Source organism: Rhincodon typus, chromosome 13 (assembly GCF_021869965.1).
Source record: "Rhincodon typus isolate 14 chromosome 13, sRhiTyp1.1, whole genome shotgun sequence".
Taxonomy (NCBI): Eukaryota; Metazoa; Chordata; class Chondrichthyes; order Orectolobiformes; family Rhincodontidae; genus Rhincodon; species Rhincodon typus.
Genome location: NC_063344.1, coordinates 34052621 through 34067865, shown reverse-complemented (window position 1 = coordinate 34067865; position 15245 = coordinate 34052621). Strand labels below are relative to the sequence as shown.

Below are 15245 nucleotides of genomic sequence, written 5' to 3'. Positions count from 1 at the left end.
GATCCCTTTTCTCAAATCAAATTTGTTGAAAAATAAAACCGGTTATAATATTGGTTATGGTATACTAATGCATAAAAATAAGCCTTTACCATTGAACACAAGCACATTTTTATTTGCAATGAAAAATTCAATCACCATTACATCCATTTTGTACTATAGATACTTCTTCATTTAATAGCAAGCTTATAAAATATTCTTTTGTTCCATATAGTGAGGTAAGGTTTTCCTTTGCTAGGTACTTTCTTACATAATCTCCTTTAAAACAGGGGAAACTAGAAATGTAGAGCAATAAATGCTTGTTGATTATATAGCAACAAACAAACTTGATTCCAAATGATAAAGCATTGGAATTGCCATCATTATTGTCCATATATCTTAAAAAGCAAGTTTCTTCATTAACAGGTACACTCTGGAATCTACTTCAAAGCCATGTAAGTTATTTGCATCACCTTGAAGCCTCATCAGTAGTCCTCCATATGATACATAGGCTGATCTGAAAAGAGGGAAAATCCACAATGAGTATTTCTGCAACATTTTCACGAAAATTTTAAATAAAACAAACAGTCTCAAAGCAAACAGGATTTTTTTTACCACCAAGCTGACGTACCAATATTGGAATATTTTAAGCAAACATCTTATTGAACCCATCGCCAGTTGATTAGCACTTTTATCTAATGGCCAAAATGACCACCATCTTCATACCAGAGTACTGTGACTGTAGCATGTCCTATTCATAAGATGCACCACTGAACTCATTAAGGCTTCATCAGCAACAACTGCAAAATATGCAACACCCAAATCTAGAAGGGGAAAGACAGCAAATGAATGGCAAACAATTGCCTCTGAGTTCGCTGCTATCTTTAATAATAAAAAAATCACACAATGTGGGCATTGCATGATTGGCCAGCATTTATTTCCCGTCCTTAGTTGCTTTTGAGAAGAAGGTAGCATTGAGCTAACTTTGCGAACTGCTGCAGGCCATTTGGTGTGGGTACATCTACATTACAATTGGGGAGGGATTTTAAGTAGCAACGCTGAAGGGGCAGCAATATATTTCAAATTGCATGTTGAGTGGTTTGAAGAGAAATTTGCAGGTGGTGGCATTCCCACATATCTGCTGCCCTTGTCCTTCTAGATGGCAGTGGTTGTGGGTTTAGATGGTGCTGCGTAAGAAGTCTCAGTCAGTTGCTGCAGTGCATCTTGTATATGGTTCTCACGGTTGCTATTGGGCATCGGTGGTGGAGTGCTCATGGACATAACGCCAATCAATCAAGCTCCTTTGTCTTGGATAGTGTCAAGCTTGAATGTTGTTGGAGTTGCATTCATCCAGTCAGGTGGTGAGCACATCTTATCCCATGTCTGGCTTGTGCCTTGTACATGGTGGACAAGCTTTAGTGAGTCAGGAAGCGAGTTACTTGCTGCAAGATACCTCATTTCTGACCTGCTATTAAAGCCACAGGATTTATATCACTAGTCCACTTCAGTTTCTGGTTGACAGTAACCACCAGGACGCTGATACTGGGGGAATTCAGCAATAGAATAATGCCACTGAACATGAAGGAATAATGGTTAGATATTCTCTTACTAAAGATAGTCATTGTCGAGCACTTTTATGGCAAAAGTAATGTTACTTGCCACTTGTCAACCCAAAGCTGGATATTGTCCAAGTCTTGCTGCTTTTGAACATGGATTGCTTCAGCATCCAAGGAGTTGCGAATGGTGCTGAACACTGTGCAATTATTAGCAAACATTCCCACTTCTGATCTTATGATTGAGGAAAGGTCACTGATGAAGCAGCTGAACATGGTTGGGCTGAGCAACTCTTGCAGAGATATCCTCGACCTAAGACAACTAACCTCCAATAACCACAACCACCTTTCTTTGCTTAAGTTGGACTCCAACCCGATAAACATTAAAGTACACCCCCATACCGCCAACGTACATACTGTGCCCTTACCACTCTTAGTGCTTCATCGAAGTGGTGTTCAACTTGCATCCCTCGAGTATGTTGTAATCTGCAGTAAGCTTCCTTGCCCATGTTTAACCATGCCTTCACGTTTCATGGGGTGTGGACATAATGTTGAGGACTCCCAGGAAAAAGGCACAGCCAACTGTATCTCACTGTACTGTTATCTCTGCTGAGTGTGTCCTGCTATTGGGACAGGATATACCCATAAAGGTCTGCACCCATAAAGGTATTGTCTGGGACATTGTGGGTAAGTTATGATTCCATGAGTATGACTATATTAGGCTTCTGCTTGACTCGTACGTAAGACAGCTCTCCCAATTAATCACTTACCCCCAGATATTAATAAGGAGGATTTTGCAGGGTTGATAGGTCCTTTTTTAGGACCTTTTTTTAAAGCAGTTGACATAATTGAATGACTTGTATGAATGGCATTTTGAGACTTAGCCAATTAAGAGTCAGCCACATTCCTGTGGGTCTATAGTCACACATACGCCAGAACAGCTAAGGACACAAAAGACATTAGTAAACCAGACGAGTTTTTAATAGTAATTGGCAATGATTTTTTGACCATTGTTCAACTTCTAATTCCAGATTTTATTGAATTCAAATTCCACAATCTGTTGTGGTGGGATTTGAACCCTAGTACCCAAAACACTATTTGGATCTTGGGATCACTAGTCGTGACAATATCACTACAGCATCACCTTCTATAGACTTGGGCTGTACCATCACTGCACCTAAGATCCTCAAATTCCTTATCCAACAGTAATAGGGTATACATGAACTGCAGCAATTCCAGGAGGCCACCACCATCTTCCCAATAACTTGCAACGGATAAGAATTATTAGGTTGGCCAGTAATCACAGAATCCCTACAGTGTGGAAACAGGCCCTTCAACTCAATAAGTCCACACTGACCCTCAGAGCATCCCACCCAGACCCATCCCCCTGTAACCCACCTAATCTATTGCCTGAACACTACAGGCAATTTAGCATGGCTGATCCACCTAGCCTGCACACTTTGGACTGTGGGAGGAAACCAGAGCACCCGGAGGAAATCCACACAGACACAGGGAGAATGTGCTAACTCCACACAGACAGTCGCCCGAGGGTGGAATCGAACCCGGGTCCCTGGCGTTGTGAGGCAGCAGTGCTAACCACTGAGCCAACATGCTGCTCAATGTATGGGTAATGTAATGTAATATATGGATAAAGTGTCAATTTCCAAAGTTTATTCTAACATCTTCCTATTTATCACAAATCAACTACTTTCGCAGTAAAGTGGTTGATTGAGAGTACATTTGTCTTTAAAAATCTCACTTTTCTAGTAGTAATCACTTACCCCAGATTTCTTTCTCATCAGCAAACGAAGATTAAGGAATGAAAAGATTTGATCCAAACAGCAATACACAATGACTAATTTTAGAAATTACATTCTGTCCTGATACTAATCCACATTTTGGATGATAATTGCATCAAAGGATTTTACCAAATTATCTCCATGACCACGTGCAACATCTATTTTTAGGTAATACAACTTACCAGTTAATAAACATAAAACTTACATAAAACATAAAATCACCTACACGGTGTTCAGTTTTGGTCTCCTTATCTGAGGAAGAATATTCTGGTTATTGAGGGACTCCAAGGAAGGTTTACTTAACTGATTCCTGGGATGGCAGGACTAACACACAGGGAGAGAGGGGATTTCATAGAAACCTATGAAATTCCAACAAGAGTACACAGGGTAGACAGAGGAAGGATGCAGTGTCTGACTGGGGAGTCCAGAACCAGAGGTCACGGTCTAAGGATAAGGGGTAGGCCTTTTAGGACATAGCTGAGGAGGACCTGGGGCTGTACTACAGGCCTCCCAACAGCGAGCATGAGATAAAGGTACAAATATGTAGACAGATTATGAAAAGATGTAGGAGCAACAGGGTGGTGGTGATGGGAGATTTTAATTTTCCCAACATTGACTGGGATTCACTTACTGTTAGGGGTGTAGATAGAGCAGAATTTGTAAGGAGCTTCCAGGAGGGTCTTCTAGAGCAGTATGTAAATAGTCCAACTCGGGAAGGGGTCATACTGGACCTGGTGTTGGGGAATGAGCCCGGCCACGTGGTTGAAGTTTCAGTAGGGGATTACTTTGGGAATAGTGATCACAATTCCGTAAGTTTTAGAATACTGATGGACAAAGACGAGAGTGGTCCTAAAGGAAGAGTGCTGAACTGGGGGAAGGCCAACTATAGCAAAATTCAACAGGAGCTGGGGAAAGTGGATTGGGAGCAGCTGTTTGAGGGTAAATCCACATTTGATATGTGGGATGCTTTTAAAGAGAGGTTGATCAGAGTGCAGGACAGACATGTCCCTGTGAAAATGAGGGATAGAAAGGGCAAGATTAGGGAACCATGGGTGACAGGTGAAATTGTGAGACTAGCAAAGAGGAAAAAGAAAGCATACATAAGGTCTAGGCGACTGAAAACAGACGAAGCTTTGGAAGAATATCGGGAAAGTAGGACCAATCTGAAACGAGGAATTAAGAGGGCTAAAAGGGGTCATGAAATTTAGCAAACGGGGTTAAGGAAAATCCCAAAGCCTTTTATTCATACATAAGGAACAAGAGGGTAACTAGAGAAAGGGTTGGCCCACTCAAGGACAAAGGAGGGAAGTTATGCGAGGTGTCAGAGAAAATGAGTGAGATTCTTAATGAGTACTTTGCGTCCGTATTCACTGAAGAGAGGGACATGACGGATGTTGAGGTTAGGGATAGATGTTTGATTACTCTAAGTCAAGTCGGCATAAGGTGGGGGGGGGGGGGGGGAGTGTTGGGTATTCTAAAAGGCATTAGGGTGGACACGTCCCCAGGTCCGGATGGGATTTATCCCAGGTTACTGAGGGAAGCGAGAGAGGAAATAGCTGGGGCCTTAACAGATATCTTTGCAGCATCCTTGAGCACGGGTGAGGTCCCGAAGGACTGGAGAATTGCTAATGTTGTCCCCTTGTTTAAGAAGGGTAGCAAGGATAATCCAGGTAATTATAGACCGGTGATCCTGACGTCAGTGGTGGGGAAACTGCTGGAGAAGATACTGAGGGATATGATCCATTTACATTTGGAAGAAAATGGGCTTATTAGTGATAGGCAGCATGGTTTTGTGCAGAGAAGGTCATATCTTACCAACTTGATAGAATTCTTTGAGGAAGTGACAAAGTTGATAGATGAGGGAAGGGCTGTAGATGTCATATACATGGACTTCAGTAAGGCGTTTGATAAGGTTCCCCATGGTAGGCTGATGGAGATAGTGAAGTCGCATGGGGTCCAGGGTGTACTAGCTAGATGGATAGAGAACTGGCTGGGCAACAGGAGACAGAGAGTTGTAGTGGAAGGGAGTTTCTCAAAATGGAGAACTGTGACCAGTGGTGTTCCACAGGGATCCGTGTTGGGACCACTATTGTTTTTGATATTCATAAATGATCTGGAGGAAGATATAGATGGTCTGATTAGCAAGTTTGCAGATGATACTAAGATTGGTGGAGTAGCAGATAGTGAAGGAGACTGTCGGAGAATGCAGCAGAATATAGATAGATTGGAGAGTTGGGTGGAGAAATGGCAGATGGAGTTCAATCCAGGCAAATGCAAGGTGATGCATTTTGGAAGATCCAATTCAAGAGCGAACTATATGGTAAATGGAAAAGCCCTGAGGAAAATTGATGCACAGACAGATCTGGGTGTTCAGGTCCATTGTACCCTGAAGGTGGCAACACAGGTTGATAGAGTGGTCAAGAAGGCATACAGCATGCTTTCATTCATCGGACGGGGTATTGAGTACAAGAGTTGGCAGGTCATGTTACAGTTGTATAGGACTTTGGTTCGACCACATTTGGAATACTGCGTACAGTTCTGGTCGCCACATTACCAAAAGGATGTGGATGCTTTGGAGAGGGTGCAGAGGTGGTTCACCAGGATGTTGCCTGGTATGGAGGGCGCTAGCTATGAAGAGAGGTTGAGTAGATTAGGATTATTTACATTAGAAAGATGGAGGTTGAGAGGGGACCTGATTGAGGTCTACAAAATCATGAGAGGTATAGACAGTGTGGATAGCAAGAAGCTTTTTCCCAGAGTGGGGGACTCAATTACTAGGGGTCACGATTTCAAGGTGAGAGGAGAAAAGTTTAAGGGAGATATGTGTGGAAAGTTTTTTACGCAGGGGGTGGTGGGTGCCTGGAACGCGTTGCCAGCGGAGGTGGTAGTGGTGGGCGTGATAGCGTCATTTAAGATGTATCTAGACAGATACATGAATGAGCAGGGAGCAGAGGGATACAGATCCTTGGAAAATAGGCAGGCTCGGAGGGCCGAAGGGCCTGTTCCTGTGCTGTAATTTTCTTTGTTCTTTGACCTTTTTTTCACCAAGGGAGTGGTGAGCCTGTAAAATGCTCTGCCACCATAAACTGTTGAGGCCAAAACACTGAAGATAGATATAAATATAATTGTTAGGACTAAAGGGATCAAAGAATATGGGAAGAAAGTGAAAACTGGGTACCGTGTTCAATGATCAGCCATAATCATACTGAATGGGAGAACAGGCTTCGTGGGCCTACTTCTGCTCCTATATATTATGTTTCTATTCTGGTTCCCATCATTCGATACTTACAGTCTGGTGGCTGCTTCAGTCGAACTCTCATCACCTTCTATTCTATAAACCTTTCCATACATCACATACTCAAATTGGTCAGCCCTGTTAGAAAATAGAAAATAAATAAAATTCAGTAATATGACACAATAAATCCCCAGAAACTGAATCTACTCTCTTTATTAGACCCAGATGATTGTGAGTTAAGTACATCCAAAATTCTATTATTTTATGATAGAAATCATAATTGATCATTCAGAGTAAGTAGCATTTATAAGGTTTAGCGCATTGATAAGGTTTAGCAATCAACTGATCAAAACAGCTTTTGCAGCATTGTAGGCAAAAATGAACCAGATACAATCCATGTTTATCACAATAATCTTAGATACCTGTTCTCCAGCACCTTCTTCCCATTGACCGATCTGGTTCAACGTTGTGCAATTTTAAAGGGGGTACAGAAATAAAAATATACAGAGTTTGCATACAGAAATCTTTGTAGGTAGTTGCCTTGCTATAGGGAGTATGTTATTGAAATGGAAAGGGTACAAAAAAGATTTACAAGGGTGTTACCGAGGTTGGAAAGTTTGAATTATAAGACTAGGCTGGGACTTTTTTCCCTGGACCATACGAGGTTGACAGGTGACCTTATGGAGGTTTACCAAATCATGAGAGGCAGAGATAAGGTGAATAGCCAGGGTCTTTTTCCCCAGAGTAGGGGAGTCCAAAATTAGAGGGGATAGGTTTATGTTCAGAGGGGAAATATTTAAAAGAGACCTGAGAGGCAACTTGTTCACACAGAGGGTGGTTCGTATTTAGACACAGAATCCCTATAGTGTGGAAACAGGCTCTTCGGCCCAACAAGTCCACACTGACCCTTGGAGCTTCCCACCCAGACCCATCCCCTTATGACCCATCTAAGCTACACATCCCTGAACACTACAGGCAATTTAGCATGGCCAATCCACCTAGCCTGCACATATTTGGACTGTGGGAGGAAACTGGATCACCCGGAGGAAATCCACGCAGACACGGAGAGTATGTGCAAACTCCACACAGACTGTCGCCCGAGGGTGGAATCGAACCCGGGTCCCTGGCGCTGCGAGGCAGCAGTGCTAACCACTGAGCCACCATGCCGCCAGAGGAAATGGTAGAGGTGGGTACAATTACCACATTTAAAGGACATCTGGGCAGGTACATGGATAGGAAAAGTTGAGGAATATGGACTAAATGCAGGCAAATGAGACTAGTTCAGTTTAGGAAACCTGGTCAGCATGGACGAGTTGGGCTAAAGAGCCTGTTTTTTCCATGCTGTATGACTTTTTAATACTGTTAATAAAAAAAACAGGATTCTCAGCTTTACAAATAGAGTCACAGAGTACAAAAGCAAATGAAGTGAGACAATGAGATAATTAAGTAAGATTATATATTTAAACATGCACTAATAACCTTAGAGCAGCCAAATGTAGCTACAAGCATGCTCTCTAAGCATGATGGTAATGTAGCCAATACTGTCAGCGTAATAGGATATGTAACCAGTCCCAAGACATCAAACTAAGAATTTCTAGTTGTAAAACTTACAACCTTCACAACTTGAGTCAACAAGCTCAGATGAATAAAGAAACAGACAGGAGGACTTGTTAGGCTCACAGGGGTAACAAACAACCTGGGGCTTACAAACAGAAAAAAAAAAATCTGTAAAGCATGTGTGGCCTTGTTTATTGATAAGGATATGTAATGTCATTGATTATTTCCTCACTCACAAGTGATCTTTGACTAGAAGTAAAACAATATAATTAAGTGGGAGATTTGAAACTATAAATTTCCAACCTGACGTCACATTAGGAAGAGACCTTGGTGAAGTTTTCCAAGAATGCCTCACAAATATGCACTTATAAATAAAGTCTCTATTAGCTGGACCTCACAAAACTTTTGGTATTTGTTTAAAACACAAGGCAAAGAAATGATATTAACTCTTTCTAAATTGCTGGATGGGCCTCAGCTGGAGTAAGGTACCCAAGTTGGGGTATTATACTCTAGGAGGCTCAGTGGTAGTGTCCCTACCTCTGAACCAAGAGGCCTAGGTTCAATTCTGACATGCTCCAGAGGTATGTAACAACATGTCTGAACAGGTTTATTAAAAACATCTGTAAGGTCTGGGATGAAATTCAACACCTTGGAGAGGTTGTAGAGATTTACAAGAATGGTACCATGGATGAGAACCTTCAGCTGCCTGGATAGACAACTGTCTGGGATTATTGTCTTTGCAACAATGAGAATCAAGGGAATCAAGCTGTTCAAAATCATGAAGGGTTTTGAAACAGCAAACAAGGATAAGCCATTCACAATAGCAGATAGTTCAGTAACCAGGAAACACAGATGTAACATCATCACCAAAAAGGTGAGAATAGCAAAAATGTTTCTATTCAGTGAGTTACAATGATGGGATCTGGAGGTGCCGCTGTTGAACTGTGTTGGGCAAAGTCAAAAATCACGCGATACCAGGTTATAATCCAACAGGTGTAATTGAACACACAGGTTTTGGATCCTTGCCCCTTACACCTGAGGAAGGGGCAATGCTCGAAAAGCTTGCATGTTCAATTAAACCCGTTGGGCTATAACCTGGTGTCATGTGATTTTTGACTTGACAATGATGTGGAATACATTGTTGGAAAGAATGATGAACAAAAATTCAATGGCAATGTTCAAAAAGGGAATAAATACTTGGAAATGCTAAAGACTGCAAGGCCATGAGAAAACAGCAGAACTTAGTAGATAGCTGTTTCATAGGACTTGCATGGTCACAATGGCCTCTGTACGTACTGTAAGGTTTATTATTCTAAAAGTACCTCGATGGCCGGTCATCTGTGGGATTATACTCTCCATCATCTGGCGTTCCATCTTCATAAAGAGTACTTGCTATCACAAGACGAAATTTGTCACCTGAAGAAAAGCATTAAGAGAAAGAAAGTTTCAATACGATGGGGTAATAAATATTGGGTCTTAGAACTTGAAAAATTCCGTAGTCTATTCTATATGCCATCCAAAACTTGAATAAATTCAAAACACATTTCCTTTGTCGAGTGTATAATTATTTTACTTCCTTTCAAGAACGGTGTAACTGTGTAAATGAGTTTACTAATATTCTCTACTTAAGTCTATGCAGTTCTCGTATGTACATCAAAAAAGTACAAACTGTCAAATTACATCTGAGGGATACTATAAATGTTATAAAATCAAAACACTTGGCCAAGCAAAGCATTTTTAAATGTCCTTACATTATTATAGCAGAGGTTCTCAACTTCTAAAAAACTAATCATTTTCACAAGACCAATGTAAGTAAAATGAGATTTCATATAATAAACTTTCATTACATTCAAGCATGCCACTCTTAATGATCAAATTATACCACTGAACCCAATGCATAAAATCCAAGGAGAGAATTATCCAAGGTAATTTTGGAGTAACCTGTTTGAATTTTATCAAATCCGACGACAGCTCAGCTGGATGTGTGAATCCCAATGTAATCACAAATAAAATTGTCTTCACGATTACTACAAATACATGTTGTTAATCTTTTTATAAAATTAACAATTCTATTTGTAATGACAGCCTGATGTAAATGCATTTAAACGCCCATGTGCAGAAGCAAAAAGACCATACAGTATAACTGAAAGTTGCCCAGTCTTGCTACTTTTACAGTGTTACAGGTGTCACATTGTCAAATACACATTTGCAAACTCGTGCATAATAGCAACGTTGATTCAGCTGGATTGTAACTGAATCTGAAGTTTATTACACAGTAACTACAAAAATGTGTATTAATTGAAATTCTTACCAAGTTCAACAGGGTAAATCTGTATATTTACATCAAGAATCAGGTCCATTTTAAAGGATTCGCTTTCACAGTGTAAGCGAGAAACTGTAAAAATGACACAGAAGTTCTATTATATGCCCAAAGGTATCTAAATATTGATTTTACTGATCAGTTTATCAGAACTATCATTCACAATCAAACACTCTTTTTGTAAGAGTAATATCTTGTTAAGATTGCATATTTATTGTCAGTTAATGTATTTTTTTGTACTATAGTATATTCTCCCTCATTAAAAATACACAAAATACAAGCCAGCCCAAAGTGCAACAAATTAATTCAAGCAGAACTGCCAAATTTAGGCAAGAGTATATTTTGTTCATCATATTTTAAAATCCTTATGTATTATTACTTAGCATGGGAGGATACATGGAGGTGCAGTATATTTAGTGCAGTGTACAAAGACTTTAAGGAAGTATTTGACAAGATGCCACATGAAAGAATGTTAAAGGAGATAATTGAGCTTTGAATGAGGGGAGAAGATTAAAAAAATTGGTCAAGAGGAGAACAGTAGGAGTTGGGGAAGTTTACCAGAATGGTTGAAAGGTGTAGTGGTGTTTTTCATGGTACAACTGTGGATTCACTTAACTTCACTGCATTTATCAATGAACTGGATATAGGAATAGAGAAAAGAGTGTCACATTTGCACATTAATTCAAAAATAGAATTTTTTTTAACAGACTAAAGGAACATATTATGGAATGTCATTAAATTGGGGAATGTACTAAAAATTGGCAGGTAGAACACAACAACATGCATTTAGGTAACATTCTTAATATGGGAAAGCATTCCAGCATTAACAAAATTTAACACTAAGCCACATCAGGAGACAGTAAGTTGGACAATCAAAAGATTGGTCAGAGTCATGTTTTGCAAGCATCCTAAAGGATAAATGAGAGATAGAAGGCTGAGAGAGATTTAGTAAGACAACTCTAGAGCAGAACATAAGGCGCAACAACAAACGAAGTGATTAAAATCAGGGAAGCTCAAGAGGCCAGAAATGAAGAAATGCAGACATCACAAAGGGCTAAAATTACAGTGTTCAGTAGGGGTAGGCCAAGGATCTGAAAAGAAGGATGTGAATTTAAAAATCAAGGCATTGCTGAAACAGCAAACAAAGTAGGTCAGCGAGGACAAGGATGATGTGAAAGAAGAATTCTGTGCAAGTTAGGCCACAAGCAACAGAAGTGATTTCAAGTCTACAGAGGACAGAATATGGGAAGTCAAATAGGAAGCCTTCTCAGTAATCAAATTCTAAGGTAACAAAGTTATGAATGAGAATTTTAAATGCAGATGAGTTGAGGCAGATAATCACAAAGCGTGAGGTGATGCACTCTGGTTAAAAAACATAGTAATATTCCAAACAGAAGTTGTTTCATTGTTGAGGAAGAGCAGAAAGATGTAAGAGTATGGCTTCACAGCTAATTAAAGCAGCGCATTGGTAAAAGCAAAGGTTAATGCAAATTTAAGTTTTAGTATACAAGATATATTGTAAATAAAGCAATAGGTACTAATGTTCATTGTATATAAGCGATAACAAGTCATTAATGTCCATGAGGAAATACAAAGATTTAAAAATTGGATACTGGCTTGATAGAACACATATTTGATGCAACACAATATTAATTTAAAATTATTAAAAAGAGTGAAGCAGGTTTTTCGAAGCTGTTTCCACTAATTTAATGAAACTGTACATGTCCTGTGTCTATTTTCTATAGCAGAAGCTGAATTACAGTAAGTAAAAACAAATCTAATTAATAAAGACCATTCTTCATGAGGAATATTATTGGAATCCAAATGCAAAAGAAGATAGTTTTTTTTTATTTGTTTCGAGGCTGTGGGAATTCAATTCCAGCCACATTCATGCCTGGGGAAGGGGGAACATGCGTGTTGAGACTGAGTACTGAATGTAGAAATGTGAATAAACGGTCGGTGTAATAACATCCCTGAACAGCTGGATTAGAAAAATAGGTTAAATAAAAAATTAAATGTAAGGGTAAGAACAGGAGGTGTAAATTTGATCCGAATTATTGCCTGCTGTGGAAGCAGTTTGGGTTTGCTCCGTCCGAAATGGGGCTTTTGCAACTTTCCACAATTGCAGGAAAACACATGTACAACATTACAGGAATTGGTCGTAGGAGCAAATCAATGAACTAGATACTAGTATTAAACGAAGCACTGGAAGATTGCAAAAAATGTTAGTTAGAAGTGTAGGACGAAAGCTGAATCACTCTATTCCCTTCCCTATGTTGCAGGTGAGCTGCCTGAGCCCATTCATTTGGACAACTCGAGCACCACAGGAAGCAAAGGGAGCAGGGCTCATCTCTATCCCTTACCTCTGTCAAACTTTACACCTTCCGGGTCAATATCCTTCACATCAAAGATATCCTCAAATAAAATTCCTGCCATCCTTGTACAAACAAAATTACTGTTAACTTCTAGCAAACACGAGCAAGAGAATTTCAAACTACTGCCAAACAGGCCACGACGAATTTCTCGGAGTATGCCGGGATACTGGCAGACCTGCCCTGCCTCCCAGCAGACTGGCAGCAGCTCTGTGTGAGCATATGACCGCAGTTCCGCCATTTTTAATCAAGGCACTGCTTTGTATTTCAGAACGTGGTGTTGACTGAAAGGTTCTTTCTCCTGAACGTAAATAAACAAGCTTAGTTCTTTTAGGTCTTTCCATTTTTAACTGTTTCTTAAACATTGATGGAAACATATGAAAAATACGACAGGTACTGTAAATCTGAAACTTATAAATTGTTTGGAACTCCCTCTGGGTCTGTTAGCCAGCTATGGATACATGAAAATGAATTAACGGGCTGTCTCTTCCTGCGGCCTTCAGGACCAAATGGGCCTTCCAAGTCCACTTTGCTGGTATCCAAGGCTGAGCTTAGCATTCTTCCTGGAAGCAGCATCCACCCACATTTGTCCACCGCCTGCAACATTCACTCACTCCACCAACACGCAATAAAAGCAGTGTATACCATCCACAAGATGTACTACTGCATCTTGCCAAGTTTTTTTGGACCAAAACTTCTACCTGTGACCCACCAGGACAAGGACAACAGGCACGTATGAGAACATCACAATCTACAATTTCCCTTCCAAGTCACACGCCATCCTAACCAGGAAATATGTCACTGTTTCTTCACTGTAGCTAATCCAAGAACTTCTGTACTGTGGGTGTGCTGACAACACACAGACTGCTCTCAAGCAATTAGCCTGGCCATAAATGCTGGCCTTGACGGCAATGTTCACATCCTATGAAGTAATAAGATGATGAATATAACTGGTTTCCTTGCCAGCTTCACCACACTGAGCTGTCAAATTGAAGAGTCAGTGGAAAAACTGTTGCCACTGCTCCTCAAGTCTTTCCTGGTGAAAAATTTCAGCTCTCCAGCTTCAGGCTTTGCCTAAACAGAATCAGAGTTGTTTGCCTTTCCTGTTTTGGGTATCAGTACAGACACATTCCACTGGGATAAGTGATTACCAACTGAAAGCTAAATGAAAGCTCCAGCACTGAAATCCGTATCTAAGAATTGAGGAAGTTCTGAGCAGGTGGAAAATACGCTACTTCTCCTAGAGACTGTGGTGAAAGGTGTCATTGACAGTTGAAGAGCTGGCGACTGATATGAAAGTTGAAAGCCTCAAGCAAAATTTTTGGAGTATGAAAGTGCTTGATTACAGGTTTTTGTGGGAATGGTCTCCAACTCTGCCCTAATGCTTAGTACCAACTTCACATAGTTAATAGTTAATACTGGAACTTTGAGAGCCAATGCAGCAGATGAATAGTTCCTCCAATAGGAGGCAGTCAGCAAACTGTCAGCATTTTACCTTGATGAACGCCTAGGTTTTTGCTCTGAAGGCTGTCTTAGGTTACAAAATTTGGTAGCTTCTAACCTCTCCCTAGTCGCTTCTGAGGTGTTGTACAATCTTGTTAATGCCATTCTACCAGTTATCAGGCTGAGAATTGTGCCTGCAGACCCAAAATGCAACGCAAGGGTGCTTGGTGTCAACCAAGATGCTGCTGCTACTACCTTTCCAGGTATCAGTGCCAACCCATGCTCCGTCTCTCCTACAGCAAGAAAAACGTCCTCTCTTTGTGGGATACTGCAAGAGGTATTTCTCACTTCTAAGATTCTGACAGCGTCAGCCTTAACAAAGTAACACTAAAAGCAAAATACTGTGGATTAAGGAAATCTGAAATAAACACAGAGAATGCAGGAGAAACTCAGCTGGACTGTCAGCATCTGTGGACAGAAATAGAGTTAACATTTTGAGTCTGGTTATGCCTTTTCTTCAGAACTGTAAGTAAAACTGATGAATTGTTCTAATTCTGGACAAGAGCAGGAAGCAGCACCAAAGGCATCATCAATGCATCAGAGAAAGAATTGTGAGTGGGAGCCTGAGTACAACTGGAAAAAGGAATGGTTCCAAACACCACACAAAGAGACGGGCAAATCCGAGACCCATGCAGGTACCCATGAGATTCACCTTTGACTTGCAGAAAATCAGATGAGTTAAAGGAAAAGTTGTTCAAAGTGAGAACAAGCTCAGCCAGGTGAAGGACGATGGTAGTAGCTTCTTTTCAAGGGAGAAAATGGAGAGTCTTCAGACCATCCTAATGGGGGATGGCTTTGCTAATGCCTTTAACGTCCATGGTGAAGAAGAGGTGGCTAGAACCATCGTTATAGAACCAACATAAAGCATCAGAGGAATCATGAATGAAAGTTGAAAGACACTTAACAAGGAAGGGTAAAAATAGAGTCAAA

General features: G+C 40.5%; 1 protein-coding gene across 1 annotated transcript; it reads right to left on the bottom strand.

Annotated features, from left to right (window-relative positions):
- Positions 1 to 84: 84 nt before the first annotated feature.
- polr2h (RNA polymerase II, I and III subunit H) lies at positions 85 to 13028 on the bottom strand. The gene is made up of 5 exons (XM_020535594.2): positions 12804 to 13028; positions 10432 to 10515; positions 9443 to 9536; positions 6618 to 6701; positions 85 to 493 (listed from the first exon to the last, which is right to left on the bottom strand). Exons 1-5 carry the CDS (start codon positions 12874 to 12876, stop codon positions 376 to 378), a joined length of 453 nt encoding a protein of 150 aa, XP_020391183.1. The 5' UTR covers positions 12877 to 13028; the 3' UTR covers positions 85 to 375.
- Positions 13029 to 15245: the final 2217 nt, after the last annotated feature.

Coding starts and splice junctions, on each gene's coding strand:
- polr2h (XM_020535594.2), bottom strand. CDS start 12,876: ATGGCAGGAATTTTATTTGAGGATATCTTTGATGTGAAGGATATTGAC. Junction 9,537..10,431: donor GATTTACCCTGTTGAACTTG/GTAAGAATTTCA, acceptor GCTTTTCTTCAG/GTGACAAATTTCGTCTTGTG. Junction 6,702..9,442: donor ACAGATGACCGGCCATCGAG/GTACTTTTAGAA, acceptor ATTTTCTAACAG/GGCTGACCAATTTGAGTATG.